Consider the following 20,435-nt stretch of genomic DNA (forward strand, 5'->3'; position numbering starts at 1 on the left):
GCTCTAGACACCTGGGGAACCGGGTTGATCCAGGCTGGAGCGTGGAGACTGGAGAAGTCTCAGGAAGGGGAATGAGATCTGTTTTGCTGGTGGAGGGTGTCTGGAGATCTGGGGTCTATTGCAGGGATATGATGCAGGGGTCACCACCAGCCCTGTGCTGGGCTCTACTGGTGGTCCTGGAGGTGGGCTACTGATGCTGTACCTGGAGCAGCTCCAGGGGAAAAATATTCCTCTCGTTCTCCTCCTCTCTGCTTTCCAGTAGGAAAGGAGCAGGAGACATGAAGTTAGTGGTAAATGTGGTTAATGTAAATGTTTAACAGCCAGCGGTAGCAGGTGGTGGGGCAAGACCTAATCTGTAGTGTTTGTAGCGTTTGCCAATTTCTGTGGTTTAAATACTTTCACCATGGCTGGTTTCAAGCTACCAACCGTTTAACAACTGGCTCAGAGAATTCCTGAAAGTTTAGCAATTGGCTCTCCTGAGCTGGCATAAGCTGGCTGCAGCACACCACTGGCTACAGGTGCCTTTCTCCCAGGCTCACTCTGTGGAGGACTCACTCTGCCTCAGTGACTCCTTCTCTGGGTTTAGCTCTGAGGGGTTGGGGTTATGGGAAATGAGAAACAGCTCCCATCAGACACAGGAGATCTTGGGATCTCCCCACCCTTGACCATTGCCTTCTCCCAGATAAGGGGCTGGAGTCTTAAAGCTGCCCTCTGTTTTAAAATATACCTGAGATTTGTTATAATCAAGTATGGAAAGGTGACAGACACAGAGACACCTGTCTTTGAAAGAAGAGTTTATTACTTAAAATTCCCAAGAAGACGGGGCACGCCATACCACGCAGGGCCACACAGGGGAGCACCAGGATTGGTTGGAAGGAGGGGACAGCATGGGACAGAGTCTTTATTATGGACAAGGCAAGCTGAGCAAGTTTAGAATTGCATAGTTTGAATAATTTCGGGGGGCTCGAGGCTATAATGGTGGTCCCTAGTTGTCTGTTACCTGGTCCTGGTGTGATTTAGGGCAGAGGGAACATTGGTTTAGTGTGGGAGAATTAAAGGAGGTGGTTGAATTGGTTGGTTTGCATTTGAAGTTGTGCTCAATGGCAAGGTGTTTGCAATCTCTAGAATTACCTAATTCTCAGAGGGGCGGTCCTTCCCCAGGTTTGCAAGGCCCTAAGATGTCAGAGCATCATAAAATATAGAAAATAAAAAATATGATTAATACACCCTCCAATGAAGGTAAAATCACAATAGCTGACATTTATTGAGTGTTTATTACATATCAGGCACTTCACTCAGTCCTTCAAGCATGGACGCCTACCAGCAGCCCAATGAGGAATATATAGAGGAGGAAACTGAGGCACAGAGAAGTTAAGTTGCCCAAAGTCACGCAACTAGAAAAGGAGCAGCAACTAAGTAACTTTATTCCACAATCTTAACCATTATGGGAAGCTGTCTTGCTTACATGTAACAATGTCTCAAAGGATGGCCCAAAATTGTGCCCATCAGGGGACAAAGACTAGACATATAAAATTTTTATAGCTTTATTGAGGTATTACTAACATAAATAAATGGCACATATTGAAGTGCAGAATTTGATGAGTTTTGACACATGTGTACACTTGTGAAACTGTTACTGAACCTCTTAATTCTCAAGTTTGTGTGTTTGATGCGCAGTAAGCCAAACACTGAGACATCAGTGCTTGGAGATGGAGAAAGGTTTATTCAAACTGGCCAAGAAAGGTGGGGGCATAGGTCCTCTCAAATCCGCCTTAACAAGAGAAGAAAGCAGGGGGTTTTATAGAGCTAAGGGGCTTGGCAGGAGGAGTTTCGGAGAAACAAAGGGGTAATCCATCTTTCTTTCACTCCCAATAAGCCCCTGGGCAATCTGACTTCTAAGTGTCAAGGGCAGAGAGGAGGGGGCTGGTTATCTGGTAATCATAGTTTCCCTGAAGGCATTCTTTTTCTTCTGTAAAACAAGCTCATAAATCCTTGTGACCCTTGAGCTACCCCTCAGGTTAAATAGGAAAACAGCAAATTGACAAGATTAACTTCTTTTCATAAGAAGGTCAAAAGGTAATCTTATTGAATATTTACAGTAACCCTTAGGTACCTGGCTTCAAAACCATCACTACAATCAAGATAACAAACATTCCCATCATCCCCAAAAGTTTCCTTGTGGCCCCTTGTAACCCTCCCTCCCTCAATCCCATCCCCAGGCAACCACTGATCTGCTTTCTGTCACTATAGATTATTTTGCTTTTCCTAGAACTTTAGGTAAATGGAATCAGATTGTATGTACTTTGTGTGTGTTGGGGGAGGGGTCTTGTTTCTTTCACTCAACACAATGATTTTGAGATTCATCCAGGTTGCTTAGGAATCAACAGTTTGTTCCTGAGTAGTTCCTATCCACTGTATGGCTGTACCACAATTTGTTATCCATACATCAATTGATGGATACTTGTGTTTAAACATACATTTGTTGAACATAATTTTTCCTGATGTCAAAGATAATACACGTTTGTAAAGAATTCTAACATTACAGAAAGTGAACCTCTTTCTAATCCCAGGCCCCAGAGGAAATCCTTGTGAAGTTTGGTGTGTAATTTTCTAGAACTTTCTTTGTCTACTATTGAGACTTTGGAGAAATATCAATCAATGACATATCTTTTTTTTTTTTTTGTGAGGATGATCAGCCCTGAGCTAACATCCATGCCAATCCTCCTCTTTTTGCTGAGGAAGATCGGCCCTGAGCTAACATCTATTGCCAATCCTCCTCTTTTTTTCTCCCCAAAGCCCCAGTAGATGGTTGTATGTCATAGTTGCACATCCTAGTTGCTGTTTGTGGGACGTGGCCCCAGCATGGCCGGAGAAGCGGTGCGTCTGTATACGACCGGGATCCGAACCCGGACCGCCAGTATCGTATCGGAGCGCGCGCACTTAACCGCTAAGCCACGGGGCAGCCCCTCAATGACATCTCTTAATTTCCTTCTGGAGTCTGAGACCAGTCACAGGAATCAGATGAAAACATCAGCTTCACAACTGATAAAAGCGAGCTTGGAGCCTGTGGCTCCACTAGGCAGCCCCAGTGGGCTTTCTGATATTTCACCCCTGAATTTGCCAAACCTACTCGGGCATGGCATAGATGGTCAACCACGAGGCTCCTCTGGATGCTTACTGCATGGCCTCAGTCTGATCAAAATACGTCTTCTCTGGGGTCTGGCCAACTCCCAAAGGGAGACAGAAGGGGCGTGAACCAAAGGAGCTCAGTTCCTTCTTTTTTTTTTTTTTGTGAGGAAGATTAGCCCTGAGCTAACATCTGATGCTAATCCTCCTCTTTTTGCTGAGAAAGACTGGCCCTGGGCTAACATCCGTGCCCATCTTCCTCTACTTTATGGGGGACGCCACCACAGCATGGCATGATAAGCTGTGTGTGTCAGTGCGTGCCCGGGATCCCAACCTACGAACCCTGGGCTGCCACAGCGGAGCACGCGCACTTAACCACTGCGCCACCTGGCGGCCCCTCAGTTCCTTTTTCTAAACCCACTAGTCAGAGAAAGTGCATGGGCGTGTATGGGCAGAGAGAGGTCAGGACTGTCATGTCAGCTGAAATTCTCCCTACTTGGACACAGGGAGCTAGAGGGATAGAGTTTCCTCCCTAATTTAGACTAAAATAGATGCATAGCTGTTTTGTGTCAGTCTCAGCCTATGGAGAGCGATGCTATGGCTAGGAATGCCTGAGGCACTCACCTGGGTCCCTACTATCTGTGGTGAGTCCCCACAGACATTTCCCCAACCAGAGCCAATGTTGTGGCTGGACTGGCCCTTGAGGTTCTTATTATGACTGCAAGAGCACCTCAGCAACAAGCATCAGGGAACTCTGAATAGACAAGGTTTATTACTCACAGGTCCTGAAGGGTACACAGCATGCCTGAGGGCCACACAGCAAGGTCACACACAGGTAGAGACAAACAGAGAGAGAGCGCAGACCTGGGGCTCTGCCTTTACTGGGGTCAAGGGTGGGGTGCCTAGGGTTTCACGGGTTCACTCTGTATTGGTGAATTTAAAACATGAGTGGGAATTAGGGTGTGGGAAGAAAAAAGCTGACTGACTCAAGCAGTTATCTAGGTTACTGTGGAAATTAATAAAAGAAAGCTTAATTAAATTAGAGTTGGGGGCCAGCCCCATGGCTTAGTTGTTAAGTGCGCGCACTCCGCTACTGGCGGCACGGGTTCGGATCCCAGGCGTGCACCGACACACCGCTTCTCCAGCCATGCTGAGGCCAAGTCCCACATACAGCAACTAGAAGGAGGTGCAGCTATGACATACGACTATCTACTGGGGCTTTGGGGAAAAAAAAGGAGGAGGATTGGCAATAGATGTTAGCTCAGGGCTGATCTTCCTCACAAAAAAAAAAAAAAAGAAAAGAAAAGAAACTGAGTGAGATAATAAAAAAAAAAATTGGAGTTGGAAAGGCCTGTGGGGGAGCTTGCATGCTCTATCACACATCCTCAGTTACACCCAACAGGAAGTAAAACTGGAAGATTTCTCTCCTACCCAGGCAACAGCCCAGCCAATGAGAAACACCGCTGCTCAGCCAATGAGAAATGCCGCAGCTCAGCCAATGAGAAACGCTGTAGCTCAGCCAATGAGAAACACCGCAGCTCAGCCAATGAGAAACACTGCAGCTCAGCCAATGAGAAATGCCGCAGGTCAGCCAATGAGAACTCCTTGCCACCCTGAGCTGTTACTTTCCTTTAGAACAGCCCCTCCCTACTCCCCCTTTTCCTTATAAAAGCAGCTCCCCTCCTTTGTTCTCTGGATTTGCCTATAGTTCCCCACAGCATGAACATCCTGAATTGGAATTCTTTTGGCTATTCCTGAATAAACTCATTTTGAGGATAAAATAACAGACAAATTTGCTTTTTAAGTTGACAAGTGTTAGGGGTAAAGCTCAACCAATACACTTGGGGGATATGTTGTTGTTTATGGAAATCCCATTCAAGAAGAAAATACAGGGGGCCAGCCTGGTGGCATAGTGGTTAAGTTCATGGGCTCTGCTTAGGTGGCCCAGGGTTCGAGGGTTCGGATCCTGGGCACAGACCAATGCACCGCTTGTCAAGCCATGCTGTGGCAGCGTCCCACATATAAAGTAGAGGAAGATGGGCACAGATGTTAGCCCAGGGCCAATCTTCCTCAGCAAAAAAGAGGAGGATTGGCAACAGATGTTAGCTCAGGGCTAATCTTCCTCACACACACACACAAAAGAAGAAAATACAAAAGGAAAAGATTTGACTACATCAAAATTAAATAAAAAGTTGAAAGATAGGAAACAAACCATGAGAAACTATACGTGATATAAAAAAGATAAAGGAATAAATCCACGATATATAAGTATATAACTTACTCCTATGTATCAATGACAAAAAAGAAAGCAATTCATGAGGCCGGCCCCATGGCTTAGCGGTTAAGTGCTTGCGCCCCACTGCTGGAGGCCCGGGTTCGGATCCTGGGCGCGCACCGACGCACCGCTTGTCAGGCCACGCTGTGGTGGCGTCCCACATAAAGTGGAGGAAGATGGGCACGGATGTTAGCCCAGGGCCAGTCTTCCTCAGCAAAAAGAGGAGGATTGGCATGGATGTTAGCTCAGGGCTGATCTTCCTCACAAACAACAACAAAAAACAACAACAAAAAAAGAAAACTAATACAATCCATTTGGAGGACAGACCTATTATGATGGAAGATATGCATACCCAAGGACCCTGTAATTCCACACTTTGGGATGTATATAACTGGAATGCTTGCACATGGGCACCAAGAGATATGTACAAGAATATTTATACAATTATTTGAAATAGCCTCCAACTAGAAACAATTTAGAGTCCATCATCATTAAAATGGGTAAATAAATTGCCATGTATTCATATAATGGAATATCATACATTAATTATCATGAATGAACTCAAGTATACACAATAATATGCACGAATCTCACAAACAATGTTAAGTGAAAAAAACCTAAATTCTTAACAAAACTCTGTGTGACGCCATTTCTATAAAACTCAAACACAGGCAAAATTAAACTGTAGTATTAGGAATAACTACTTAGGTGGTAAAAGAATAAAGAAAGGCAAGGAAGTGATTACCATAAAAGCCAGGATATTGCTCCCTTTTAGGTGGGGAGCCAGGGGTTTGTGAATGAGAAGGGACAGATGAGATTTCTAAAGTTGTGGGAGTTTTCCTTTTAAAAGTATTCATCACAGTATAAATTTGTTTTGTCCTTTTTTTTGTGTTGTATTTATTTTTAAAAATTAACAAAAATGATTGAATGAATTTCCACCAAATGCAATTTGGAAACGTGCTAGAAATATTCTGATGTGGCATTGACATGACGTTTCTTGCATATTTGTTCTACCATCTATCCTCCCCCCCAACTGAAATAAACGTTCTGTGAAGGCTCGACTCAGTATTTATTAAACGAATAAAGGAAAGGAAAAGCACTATTAAGGGAAATGATGGTAACCACATAAAAGTAAAAGCAAAAAAGTATATGTAAACGATCTAAACATGTACATAAACTCTAAAAATCCTTTGCTATTAATCGGATAAAAACAGAAAGATTTAAATAAAGTCAATAGTCCCAAGATAATATACAAATGTAAGACAAGTTCAAAGATAATATTGAAAGACTTCTGAGAATGCACAAGAAAGTTGGGAAATAAAGAATAGTGAAGAGGGATGTATCAGTTGTCCACTGCTGCGTAGCAAGCCGCATCCCTGCACACGGCTGCAAGAGCTCAGAGGAAAACATCTTTGAAGCCTCCCCCCGCCCCCCGGCCGGTCTAGGGCAGGCGCGAGGCCCCGCCCAACGGCCCCCGAACCGTTCTGGTCCCGCCCCCCGCCCGGTTCTCCCGCCCGGTTCCGACCCAAGGTCCCTAGTGGAGCCGGCGGGCGGGGGACCTCCGCCACCCCCGCGGAGGGCACTAGGACTTCGCCTGAGACCGGAGGTCGCGGCCGCGCCCCTCCCGCCGCCTCAGGCGCTGCCGGCCCCGGGCCGGAGCCGTCCACCACGTCCGCGGCCCAGGCGGGAGGCGGAGTGCGCGTGCCAGCGCGGCCGCCATCTTCCCCGTAACGGCGCCTCAGGGTTTCTCATCGCTTTCCGACGCGGACCACCAGCTCCAGGTGCGGCCCCGCCACTCGGGGGGCGGGTCCCGGCGGGGGCGGGGGGACGAGGCCGCGGGGGGGCGGGTCCCGGCGGGGGGGGGCGGGTCCCGGCGGGTCCCGGGGAAGGGGCCGCGGGGGGGGGTCCCGGCGGGGGGGGGGGCGGGTCCCGGCGGGGGCGGGGACAAGCTACTGCGGGGGGCGGGTCCCGGCGGGGGCGGGGGGACGGGGCCGAGGGTTGGGGGAGACCCTACTGTGGGGGGTGGGTCCCGGTGGGGTGGGAGACGGGGCGGCGGGGGGTGCGGGTCCCGGCGGGGGCGGGGCTCGGGGGGCGGGGTCTCGTCGGTATTTTGGATGATAGGCGCCCGTGAAATTCACATCAAGAAGGTCGCTTTCTGCCCTCCTCATGCAACAGAATTTTACCTGTGACTTTTGCTTTCGTAAACATTCTTGGGGTGAGGATATCGTAAAACTTTTTTTAAGTTATTTGTGTCTCATAGATTCATTTGGGAGAATACTTTCTCAAGATTCTAGGGTTAGTGTAAATAAAGAAGTGTAATCAAGAAAATAAAAGGAAATAAGTGCAAGTGTAAATAACAAGCCTTATAACTAAAGTAAGATTATTCAGCTGTGTGCTTCCCCAGTGAGCTCCACCTCTCCTCCACAGGCTGCAATCGCTGCACACTTTTCAAATATAAGGATCTCCTAGTAATAGTATTAAAACAGATTTTGGTGGTATATACTTCTAGCTAAAGCCTAAATTATAAGTGAAATACATGAAATTGTGTGTATTAAAAAGATAGGAATGGGGCCAGCCCCGGGGCGCAAGTGGTTAAGTTTGTGCTCTCTGCTTCAGAGGCCCCGGGGGTCCCTGGTGCACACCGACGCACCGCTCATGCCATACTGCGGTGGCGTCCCATATAAAGTAGAGAAAGATGGGCACAGAAGTTAGCTCAGGGCCAATCTTCCTCAGCAAAAAAGAGGAGGATCAGCATACGATGTTAGCTCAGGGCTGATCTCCCTCACAGGAAAAAAAAAAAAAAAGATAAGAATCTGCAGGGAAGAGGAGGAAGCAGCTTTCCTAATATTAGTAGCAGAAAATCGAATTTACTAACCTTAAAAGAGCTGTGTTTTGACCAAGTGGGTTTTTTTCCAGTGAGGTTAAAAACTCAGGAGTGAGAAATTAGAGGAACAATAATTCTGGAGGAAATTCAGCAACACAGGCCACTTGTTTTGAAAATAATATTTCGCACATCTTGCCTTTTTCATAAGAATTTTTCTTTTTCTTTTTAATTTTTAATTTTATTTATTTTTACCCCCAAAGCCCCAGTAGATAGTTGTATGTCATAGCTGCACATCCTTCTAGTTGCTGTATGCAGGACGTGGCCTCAGCATGGCCAGAGAACCAGTGCGTCGGTGTGTGCCCGGGATCCGAACCCGGGCCGCCAGCAGCGGAGCGCGTGCGCCTAACTGCTAAGCCACGGGGCTGGCCCATAAGAATTTTTCTTAAAAGTTTTAGAAATAATACTGGTGGTATATATTGTAGACAGTGTCAACCTGCAGAAATGGAAACCAGTTTAAGAGGCAAAGCGTTTCTTTGGGATCGAAGAATTGCAATTTGGGGAGCACAAATTCAGGTAGAAACCCAAAGAGTGTCCTGATTACACGAGAGGGGCTTAGGGTTTTTGTGGAAAAAGAGAAGATAAAGTGAGTTGTATTAAAGAAGAGTTCATTGGTGCTAGATGAGGTAAGCCTAGGTTTGTACTTCATTGACTGGTTGAGATTTGGTCATCAGCAAAATCCAGTTGCATTGATTGGTTGAGATTTGGTCATCAGCAAAGTATAGACAGGATATTCTTATCCTCATCCTCACTGACTTCTTGGAATGTTGGCGGTTTGGTCCAGTTTGGAAGATAAAGAAAACAAGACGAGCAAAGCAATGCCTCTGAAATGGCTGCCCTGGCTCTATTTTAATATGGCTCCACTCATGTGATCTTTCACAACAAGCATTTAAATTAATTCCTGTGTTAATGTTTGAATTGTATTTCTATTGGATGTGTGCACCTTCTCAATCTAGCTGTAAATGAACCTTTTTCAGGGTACTCAGCAGAAACTCATTGGGTGCCGGGTATGAGGCCTGGGCGGGTGCATGTGCACAGGGCAATCAAAAAAGGCAGTGCTGTCCCCCACAGAGTAGGCTATTTATACTGGAAACAGATATGAAACGGACATGGAGGGGCCTATGACAAACAGGAGAGCTTAATATGGACAATGAGGGAAGACCTATTAGGAGGAAGTGATATTTGAGAACCGAAGGATAGGTGGGGCTGAGTGAGGCAGAGGCTTGTGGAAGGAGGGGGTTTGAGAAGTGGTAGAAACTTCCAGTGCAGAATCCCAGAAGCAGGAGAGAGCCTGGTGTGTTGCATGAACCGAGGAAAGAGAGGCCTGACCGGGGCTGTGGGGAGGGTGGCAAAAGAGGGAGGCAGGACTGGATGGAACTTTAAGGAAATTGGAATTCACTGAAGAGTTTGAAGCAGGGATGTGATGTGATTTGGTTTGTGATTTAGCTAGATCATTCTGGCTGCTGGATTGAGAATGGACTTCGGGAAGCATAGAGAAGGCATGGCATCAGGAGAATAAGTCTAGGAGCAGCATAACAGTAGCCTAGATTTAGAATTGCCATGGAGGGGCCGGCCCCGTGGCGTAGCGGTTAAGTGCGTGCGCTCTGCTGCTGGCGGCCTGGGTTCGGATCCCGGGTGCCCAGCGAGGCACCACCTGTCAGGCCATGCTGTGGTGGTGTCCCATATATAAGGGAAGGAAGATAGGCAGAGATGTTAGCCCAGGGCCAGTCTTCCTCAGCAAAAAGAGGAAGGATTGGCATGGATGTTAGCTCAGGGCTGATCTTACTCACCAAAAAAGAAAAAAAAAATAGAATGGCTGTGGAATGGGAAAGAAGTAAAAGGATTTGAAAGAGATATAGGGAGTGGCGTTGAGAGCATAGTTTTGCTCCTTCATTTACTCAGTCATTTATTTACTAAAAGATAAAGAGCACTTATACATTCCTGTGCTAAGGTTGTGTATGGAGTCCCAGCAATAAACACATACATAAATAAAATATCCAGTACTGTTCTCATAATTACGAGAATGACAAGGTCTTCTCATTACTAGGGAGATGAGAAAAATAGTTGGGGTTATTAGAGGAGGGACTGGCTATAAGGGGGTGGGGAGAGTTCTGAGGGAGTGACGTTTGAATCTGTGACCTTAAGAGGGGGTGAGCGGGAAGCTGAGGGAACAGAGTGGGTGGGGAAGTGCTCAGGGATCCTAACCTTCAGGGTCCTTGGAAGAATTCTTTGATTAGATCTGTGAAAGAGTAGGGTGTGTCAAGGGCAGGTTTCCATCCCAATCAGCCATTTATTTACTGAGATGAGGCCAAATGGTGTGGGAGGAATGAAGCATTCGCAAGAAAAGGAATTGATATTCATGAAATGATGTAGATAAAGTCAAAATGGGCAGGGAGGGGGGCGATGAAAATTTACGACTGTTGTAAGTGCACTGTATGGAAAACCTCTAAAGGGATTTGATGGCCGAGCTATGAAAAACGTTCCCCATGAAAATTCCTCCGTGGAAATTTATGAGGGTTGTCTCCAGTGTGTGTGTTTGTAAACAAAGGATCAGAAGATCTATGAGTCATCTTGCAGTCACCCCAGGGTCTCTCCTGCGCATCCAGCTGGTGCCTCCCCACCCCAACCCAGTGCACCAAAGGAGGTCCCATCCAAATGGACTGGTCCTGTGAGATTCTCCTAGGATTGCCAGAGTCCCTTGTCTCTTTCCTCTAGGCTCCAGCCTTCTGTCCACCTCTCCCCAGGGACTGGGCTCTACCTATGATGCAAATTGGGTTCCTCAGGGAGAGAAAGGAGAAAATCTTTGGATGGAGAAGGTCAGGCAGCTCAGAGACAGTTGTGTAGCATGGGAGGACACTGGCAGAAAGCCAGGGCGGTTGGGATCAGGGGCACCTGGGAATGGAGGGAAGGGGAGTGGAGGATGAGGAGGAGGTGCTGCCGGCTGGGGGTCATTTCCCGCTGGGAAGGGCTGAGGGAAGTTCTGTCGTGACTGCAGAAAGCTTAGGGTGGTCTCTTAGGGTGAGGAAGACAGGAGAGGGCCTGGGAGCCAGAGACCAGACCCTCCCCTCCCTGCTTGATACTGGCTCCTTCCCCCAAATCCTTTCTTCCCTCTGGGAATCAAGAGCCAGGGATTAGGGATAGTTTAGGGCCTGAGGGTCTGGAAAGGGCCCCTGCAGGCAACATCTGTGCTAATTAATACTCATGATATTGGGTAGCTCAGCCTTGCTGACTCCGCCTCCGCTTTTACATTGACCTGCCTCTGGCTGCAGAGAGGACACCGCCTTGAGTAGCTGGCCCCATGTGAGTGCATATGAGGTGCCCGAAAACAGGCAACCAGGAAGTCCAGAGCTTAAGGAGGGGACGCTGCTGCAGTCAGGCTGGTTGGGATCAGCTGGCTGGTTGGGATCAGCTGCCTGATTTGGCCCCAATTTGCCCACTGAGGAGGAAAGGGGGAGTTTAAAGGGAAAAGAGCCAGACCTGCTCTCTCGACACAGGATCTCCTAGTTTCCCTGGGGGAGAGTCTCTGAGGGGACCCCCACAGCTCACCCTCCCTGGGGCGCTGTGTTCATGCCAGAGGCTTCAGATGGTGTGGGTCTGACTTCAGCCCCTACTGAACCTTTCATAATGAGCATCCTGGGCCAGCAGCTGGGCCTCCTGCCCCTTGCAGCCCTGAAGCCCGAGCCCCATCTCTCACCTGGGGAGGCTGGTCCGAGTCCCAGGGGAGAGAATCTGAATCTGGTCCCAGCAACCTGGGTTGCGGAGGGCACCCCCTTTCCCCTGCCGTGCCCTTCTCCCTATGATGGGGGCCCCGAGTCTTCCCACTGTGGGGAAAGCGGACCCCAGCCCCAGCCCCTTGTTCTCCTCGCCAAGCATGGCACTGACCTGCTCTGAAATCCCTCCGGTGCCCCCTTCCTCCAGTCCCACGATCCCCCAGATTCTCCTCCTGCCATTCACAATGTCACAAGTCCGATATTGGGAGCAACTACTTCTCCTGATGCCACATTTGAGCCAGGGGTTGCATCATTATTATTGTTGCACGGAACAACTAATGGTTTAAAATATATTTATGCCTATGTCTCTGTATGTTATTTGTATATAATAGATCTAGATAGAGTTTGTGTGTTTGCCTGTGTGTGTGAAAGTTTTGAGTGTTCATTGTACAGAATTTGAACAGAGAGTATTAATTACCACCTGTACCACACATGTTCCCCTCCACTGTCTCCATCAGGTGAGAGTCTAATGAATTGGGGACATGGGGCCCATTCCCTCCCTGTGAGTGGAGATGGCTGGGCTGGGCTGGGCTAGGAGACTCCAGAGGCAGTTACTTGTTGCTGTAGCTAGGACACCTCCCACAGCCCTGCCGACTCCCAGCCAGGGGCGTGTGGAATTCCCTTTGCTGGCACCACTTTATTCACTGGAGGGACAAACCTATGTCAGTTGCTTACTCTGAACTTGGCACAGGGCCCACTTCAGGGGACAAGATAGACATGACACCATGTGAGTGGCATTGAAGTGTTTATATAAATGTATCACATATAACATTACAATGCTCTTTTCTGTATGTTTTGTATCCTGTAAAAATTTTTTAAATTAAAAATGCTATTGGGCCGGCCCCATGGCTTAGCGGTTGAGTGCGCACGCTCCGCTGCTGGCAGCCTGGGTTCGGATCCCGGGCGCGCACTGACGCACCGCTTCTCCGGCCATGCTGAGACCGCGTCCCACATGGAGCAACTAGAAGGATCTGCAACTATGACATACAACTATCTACTGGGGCTTTGGGGGAAAAAAAAAAGGAGGAGGATTAGCATGGATGTTAGCTCAGGGCTGATCTTCCTCACAAAAAAAAAAAAAGAACTCACTTATCTCTTCTATAGCATGGTTATTGGTTATTTTGTGTCAACAATATTAACCATTTGCAATAGTCTCTGCTGCTCCTCCCATCTCCCAAGGCTTCCCCATCCCCCTTCTCACCTGGACCCCTGCTTCTATTTGTTGGGGTCCAGGGCAGGCCACCCCAAAATATCCCACAATAGCATATTGATTATTTTGAATCAAAGTTACTTGAGAAACGAAAAGGGCGTTCTGACCCTGCTGTCTCTAGTCCCCTGAAAGCAGGAAATAAATCTCCCCTGTGAAAGGTGCTCTCCCTGCATCCTTATCACCAGAGCTAGAGGATTCAGGGCTGAGAAGCCTGCATAAACAAACCTTGCTAATTCACTACTTCAAGCCTAACTCTGCTTAAATTCCTCACTAATTACGTACCCCAAACCTAAGTTTCTTTGTCCTATCATTCCTCACAAATTTATTGTTTTTTTTGTGTGTAAAAGATAGATGTACTGCCTGCTTTGTTCACTCTCGAAGTATCATTTCTTTACAATCTCCAATGTGTACGTATTAAACTAGATTTTTCTCCTGTTAGTGTGGTCTTGTGTCAGTTTTACTGTTAGTCCAGCCATAAGAACACAAGAAGGGAAGAAAGGAGGTTTTCTCTTACCCTGACATTCTTGCCTTCCCCAGTGCTGTCCTGTGAACAGCAGCCAGTATGATCTTAAAAAATATAAACAAGAACAGAAAACTCTTCTTGTAAATCTATCCCACTAAGCTGCCAGTCACAAGGTGTAAATCCAGATAGGATCCAGGCTGGTTTGCCCTGGTCTTGACCCAGTTCCTGGTCCCTCTGCCACCCTCTCTTGCCACTTTCCTCTCCAGACACCCCAGTCGCCAAGCTCCAGCCACACCACGTGGGCTTCCTTGTCCCTCATGCACCTTCCTGGAGCTAGATCGCACCCTGGCCTTTTTCATTTTCCTGAGACCCTCTTCCTTGAGGGCTTCCAAAGGCTGGGACAAGGTGGGAGTGGAACCCCAAGAGACTCCAAGCCTGCTTGCATTAGGGTTGGTGCCTCTTAGAGTTTGAGATGCTTGGGGGATAATATTGCATTATGCATTGTATTTGTTCTACACTCTTGGCAATTGACTTGCTAAACCTCTGTGAACTTGAGTGCTCTCAACAGTCACAGGAGTTGACTAGGCTTCCTCATGGGCAGCAAGGCCCACAGGCCTCTTTTCTCGTGGGAGAGACAGGACTGCCCTGGCCTTTAGGAAACCTGCATGCATGTGGACTTGTGTTTTGCTTGTGTGTGGGATACCAGTTGTGTGAGGCAGCCTCCAGACTTGTGTGGGCTGGAATCTAGGACCTGGCCTGTCTCTCACAGCCCCTCTCCTGTCCTTTAGCTGTGCCTGCTCATGACCCCACCTGTCTCCTGGAGGGGAGTGTGGAGGAGGAAGCGATGGCTCCCGGGTTGCTGAGGACCTGGTCACAGGTAATCAGAAATCTCTTTCCAACATGGCGTCTCCCTTCCCTGTGGGTGGATGTGTCTCCTTCCAGTGGCCTGGAGCCTCAAACCTGACCAGGACTTGTCTCCACGCTTCCTCAGGACTCTTAGCCTCTGATGGTGGCCAAGGGACTTCCCAGAGAATGCTCTCATTGCCTCAGTATTTATGATTTTTTTTCAGTACTTTGTCCTTATTAGCTCAGTAGTCACTTCAGAGCTGTGACAGAAAACCAAGAAAGGCAATGAGATGACTTTGTCTCAGGAATTCCTGGGGACATCACTCATTCATTTACTAAATATTCCTCCCAGGCTGCCATGAACTCAGGGCTGTGTGATGCCTGACTGAGGGGACCCAGGCTGAATGTGTTCATAGACTAGTTGTAGAGAGAAAAGTTCAACCATGTGTTGAGCTAATGAATTGATGAAGCTGGGTGAGATTGCTGAGAGTGTGCAAGTGGAGAGAGCTGAGGCCAGGGTCCCCTGTCTGAACTTCCCACTCCTTGATCCTCTGGTGCCTTTAGCCCCACGCCCTATCCTACTGGGCCGGTGATGGAGATGGGCCTTGGCTAAGCCCTAATGTGTGTGATGTTTTAGGACTCAGTTACCTTTGAGGAAGTGGCAGTGGACTTCTCTCAGGAGGAGTGGGCACTGTTGGCCCCTGCTCAGAAAATCTTGTACAGAGATGAGATGCTGGAGAACCTCAGTCGGTAAGACCAGCCTCATCTCTTTGGTAGGTTTTTGCTGCAAATATTTCTTAAGTACCTGTTATATTCCAGGAACTGTTCTTGGTCTTGGGAAGAGTGATGAAGGAGATGTGGTCCACCCTTTTAAGAAGTGAAAATGTAGAGCAGCGGAGCGCACACTTTTCCTTAAAGGGCCAGAGAGGAAATATTTTTTTTTTCTTTGTGAGGAAGATCAGCCCTGAGCTAACATCCATGGTAATCCTTCTCTTTTTGCTGAGGAAGACTGGCCCTGAGCTAACATCTATTGCCAATCCTCCTCCTTTTTTTTTTCCCCCCAAAGCCCCAGTAGATAGTTGTATGTCATAGCTGCACATTCTTCTAGTTGCTGTATGTGGGACACGGCCCCAGCATGGCTGGAGAAGCGGTGCGTCGGTGCGCGCCCGGGATCCGAACCCGGGCCGCCAGCAGCAGAGCGCACGCACTTAACCGCTAAGCCATGAGGCTGGCCCTACAGCCATCTCATTTTTGACAAAATCATTTCTTAGCAAGTCACCTGTCATTTGCAACCCCCATTCCTGTCATTGTCCTGTCAAATTCTTCACATTGCTGAAATCCTTGAAGTCTGTCTTTAACTGCTGGTGTGTTCTTCCCTGTCACATTGACTTCTTTTTTTTTTTTCCTTAGGAAGATTAGCCCTGAGCTAACATCTGTCACCAATCCTCCTCCTTTTGCTGAGGAAGACTGGCCCTGGGCTAACATCCGTGCCCGTATTCCTCCACTTTATATGGGACACCGCCACAGCATGGCTTGACAAGTGGTGCGTCGGTGCATACCCAGGATCTGAACCCCGGGCTGCCACAGCAGAGTGCATGCTCACTTAACTGCTACTCCATTGGGCCAGCCCCATGTCACATTGACTTCTAATGTTTTAGGTTAGTATATGAAAAAATCTACAAGGGTCTGGATATTTTTTAGAGTCACGTTTGTCTCATCATTTATTTCTCTAAGAACTTAAATATTTGTTTTCTCCCCCACCCCCATAGATTTCAGACCAGAAGTCTTGACTTAAAACCAAAGGGACCACTGCAAAGCGGAATAAAGTTCGGGAAAAACCATCTACTGATAGGAAAAGGGTGAGGCTCATGAGGGCTCATTGCTTGTTCTCTGCAGTAGAAGTCTGGGATTGCCACGAGATAGAAAAAAACACCACAACCACGAGGGCAGACACTTGGAGCCAGTGGCCTTCACCCAAAAGAAGTCATGTCTCAGGAGATAATATCTGAGTATCATGAATTTGGGAAACATTCTAAACCAATTTCAAAGTTTATTTATTCACAGAATTCCCACAAGTAAGCATATTCATAAATATGACTCAGCTAGTGATTATTGACACATAATTCAGTTTTTGTTTAAACAATTATCAGAAAAAAATCTGTACATAAGAAGCCTTATGAATGTCATGACTATGATGCAACCTTGGGGCAGAGAGCATTCACCTTACTCAGTCTGAAAGAACTCAAACGGAATAAACAGTACTCATGCTCTGAAAATGGTAGCAACTTCTAGTGTAGGAATTTGCTTTTTTTTTTTTTTGCAGTGCAGACTTTCTATGGGGGAGTATCCCCATGAGTGCAGTGAAAGTGAGAAAGCCTTTAGTTACCACTTATCCTTTAATCAACAGGCACCAACTCAATCCAGAGAGAAACCCCATGAATATAATCCATGTGGAAAAGCCACCAAAAGGAATTCTAACATTATTTTGCCCAAGAGAAATTACACAGGACAGAAATGCAATGAATGTAAAGAACGTGAGAAAGCATTTAGTTATCCTTCATCCCTTATGACCCACGTGTGATCTTATGCTGGTGAGAAACCCTGTAAATGTTTTCAGTGCAGGAAAGCTGTCAGTTGCTACTCATCCCTTAGGATACACGTGTCAGCTCACACTGGAGGGAAACCATGAGTGTAACCAGTGTGGGAAATTCTTCAGATCCAGCTTGAGCCTCGCTGTACACAGGAGGATACACGCTTGGAAGAAACCATATGAATGCAATGACTGTGGAAAGGCCTTCATCAGGAGCAGCGACCTGACTGTGCATAAGAGAATGCACACCAAGGAGAGACTCTATCTGTGTGATGACTGTGGCAAAACCTCTAGCAGGAACTTCCATCTGATGGTGTACCTGAGAACCCATACTGGGAAGAAGCTCTATCAATGCAGTGACTGTGGAAAAGTCTTCGATAGGAGCTGTAGCCTGACTGCCCACAAAAGGGCACACACAAGGGAGAAGATGTGCCAGTGCAATGACTGTGGGAGAGTTTCCAGTAGTCACTCATCCCACAGGAAACATGTGAGAACTCATAGTGAAGGGAAGCCCAGGAATGGAAGCATGTGGGATAGCCCCATCGATCTCATGTGTGAGCAACTCCGTGGATATCTTCAGTATAGGGAAGCCTTCCACTGGGACTTGACTTCTGCACAAAGAAATTCAGAGTGAGAGAGAAACCTTATAAATATTATAAATGTGGGGTTGCTTCTATTGCTGTCTTATGCTTAAATTGGAAATCTAACTCATTAATTTTCAGTCTGTGTTTTTGAATATAAGCATTTAAGGCCATAGATATTCCTCCAAGTACTCCTTAGGTATGTTACATGGATTTTGATCTAAGGTTTTAAAATTTTTGATTTTAGTTTTAAATACTGTCTGATAGCTATTAGAGTTATTTTAATTCACAGCATCACTTTACTTTGAGCCTATCAAAATACTACAGTCATGTATCACATAACAATGTTTCTAAGATTAGTACCATATAGCCTAGGTGTGTAGTAGGCTATACCATCTAGGTTTGTGTAAGTACACTCTATGTGTTTGCATAACAATGAACTTGCCTAACAACACATTTCTCAGAATATATCCCAGTTGTTAAGTACACGTTGTTACCGAACAAAGTGGGCTCACCTCCTGGTGAGTTAAATAAGACTCTACATCAGTGGAAGTTGTCTCACAAAGTAAAGTGTATTTTCAGCAAATAGAAGACCATGGGGAATCATTTCCTAAGTCATGGCATCCCTGAAGAAAGGGAAGCAAGGACCTTTTTGTGGATGGGGAATGAACATTCCAAAGGGAGAGGCGGGTATTCACTTGCACAGGCTCAGTTGGAAAACATGCTTCCACAGACACTGCAGGTTACAGTAATGAGGCCTAAGCTCCTCCTGGAGAGATCTTAGCATTAAAAATAAGGCAAAGGTCATGGGCGTAGCTCTTGTGGTGAGGCTTGGTCAGTTTCAGGGTGGTTGGTGGTTGCATCTCCTTAACAAAAGGGGAAAAATACAACTTGGAAAAACAGTTAAATGCTTCCAAACCCACCCTTGAGTTTCTCGGGGCACCTAGTTGGTGATGAACATGACTGTACTCCATTTAAATTTCACCTAAACTTTCTTCTTCCTCCAGATCCTATAATATCCATATATCTTCCTTTGTTTGGTGGAACGCCCCCTAGTTCCTCAGGTGTGTGATCTCCCTCAATGCAATGAGCTGGTAAACTTTGTCAGACTTTAGGTTTTGTCTTTGGTGGTCTTTGGCTGATTGTATTGGGACAATAACATGCAGTCATAAATATTGTCAACTTAAAAGCAAATTGGCCTGTTATTTTATCCTCATAATGAATTGCAATTTGGGAAGTGCATATTATGGCAAACCATAGGCAAATCTGGAAAACAAAGGAGAGGAGCTGCCTTTATAGAGAAAAGGAGGAGTAGGGAGGCGCTGTTCTATAGGAAAGTCCACTGGGGGAAGTAGCAGTTCAGGGCAGCAGTGGTGTCTCATTGGCTGAGCTGCAGTGTTTCTCATTGGCTAGTCTGTTGCTGAGTGGGGAGAGAAATCTTCCTTCAGTGTAAAGTAGTTGTACTTCCTGTCAGAGATGCAAGCATGACTAATGATAAGGCATGAGAACCCCCCCACAGGCCTTCCTAACTCCAATTTAGTTAAGGTTTCTTTTATTAATTTCCACAATATGTTCTACTCTCTTGTCTTCTAAAATGTTTCTAAAATATTCTTCTAAAATAGTTTTCTATCCATTATTGATTTTTGTATGTAGTGTCAGGAGGGGTCCAATTTAATTTCTTCCTTGGTAGATAACCAATTTTCCTGGAACTCTAATCAGAATGTCTCCCATAAGTTGTTCCTGTGTGCATGGTTTTATGTTTCTGGGCCTTCCATTCTGTTCTTCTAATCAGTTTGTTAATCCTGGATTAATATAGCACAATCTTTAATAATTTTGTACCTGAGAGGCAGATCTCTATGACTTGTTCTTCTTCAAGAGTGGTTTATTTCTTCTGGGCCTTTTATTTCTCCATATAAATTTAACAACAAGCTTGCAAAAAGTTCCCCAAAAATCATATTGGTCTCATGTCTGGAATCGCATTGAATCAGTACTAGTAGAATCAACATCTTTATGTTATTAAATCTTTCAGGCCATGAACTTCGTATCTGCATTTATGTAGGTGTTCTTTAATGTCTTTCAGTAAAATTTTATATATTTTTCTATGGAGATCTGGCACCTTTATTGTCAGATATCTTCCTATGCACTTCATATTTTTTTATATTTTTCTTGCTATTCTTTTTCTTTTTTTTGTGATAAAGATCAGCCCTGAGCTAACATCCAATGCCAATCCTCCTCTTTTTGCTGAGGAAGACTGGCCCTGGGCTAACATCCGTGCCCATCTTCCTCTACTTTATATGGGACGCCACCACAGCTTGGCTTGACAAGTGGTGTGTCGGTACATGCATGGAATGCAAACCCTGCACTGCCACAGTGGAGTGTGAGCACCTAACTGCTGTGCCACCAGGCCAGCCCCCTTTCTTGCTATTTCATTGTATTTTTAAAATTATCTTTTCTAAGTGCTAATATAGTAAAAATGTGATTTTTTTCTTTGTAAACATAGATTCTTCGTGTTTTTCAGTGCCAGAGATAAATGTTTATTAAAAATTCTACTTAGGTGATGTCAGCATCATGGTGGAGTGAGTTGTTCCCTCAGTCTCTCTTCTTTAAGTTACAACTAAATGGGCATTCATTAACCAGCAGAGGATTCCCTGCACAGCGAAACAGGACTTCTGAGAGATCCATGCAGCTATACA

At 46.3% G+C, this 20,435-nt stretch overlaps 1 protein-coding gene across 1 annotated transcript; it reads left to right on the forward strand.

The window, feature by feature from the left end:
• Window positions 1-3,733: 3,733 nt before the first annotated feature.
• Window positions 3,734-15,711, forward strand: LOC131394187 (uncharacterized). The gene is made up of 4 exons (XM_058525424.1): window positions 3,734-3,770; window positions 6,766-7,182; window positions 14,514-14,602; window positions 15,209-15,711. The coding sequence occupies exons 1-4, from the start codon at window positions 3,734-3,736 to the stop codon at window positions 15,323-15,325; spliced, it is 660 nt and encodes a 219-aa protein (XP_058381407.1). The 3' UTR covers window positions 15,326-15,711.
• The last annotated feature ends 4,724 nt before the right edge of the window (window positions 15,712-20,435 follow it).

This window comes from Diceros bicornis, chromosome 30 (assembly GCF_020826845.1).
Source record: "Diceros bicornis minor isolate mBicDic1 chromosome 30, mDicBic1.mat.cur, whole genome shotgun sequence".
Lineage (NCBI taxonomy): Eukaryota > Metazoa > Chordata > Mammalia > Perissodactyla > Rhinocerotidae > Diceros > Diceros bicornis.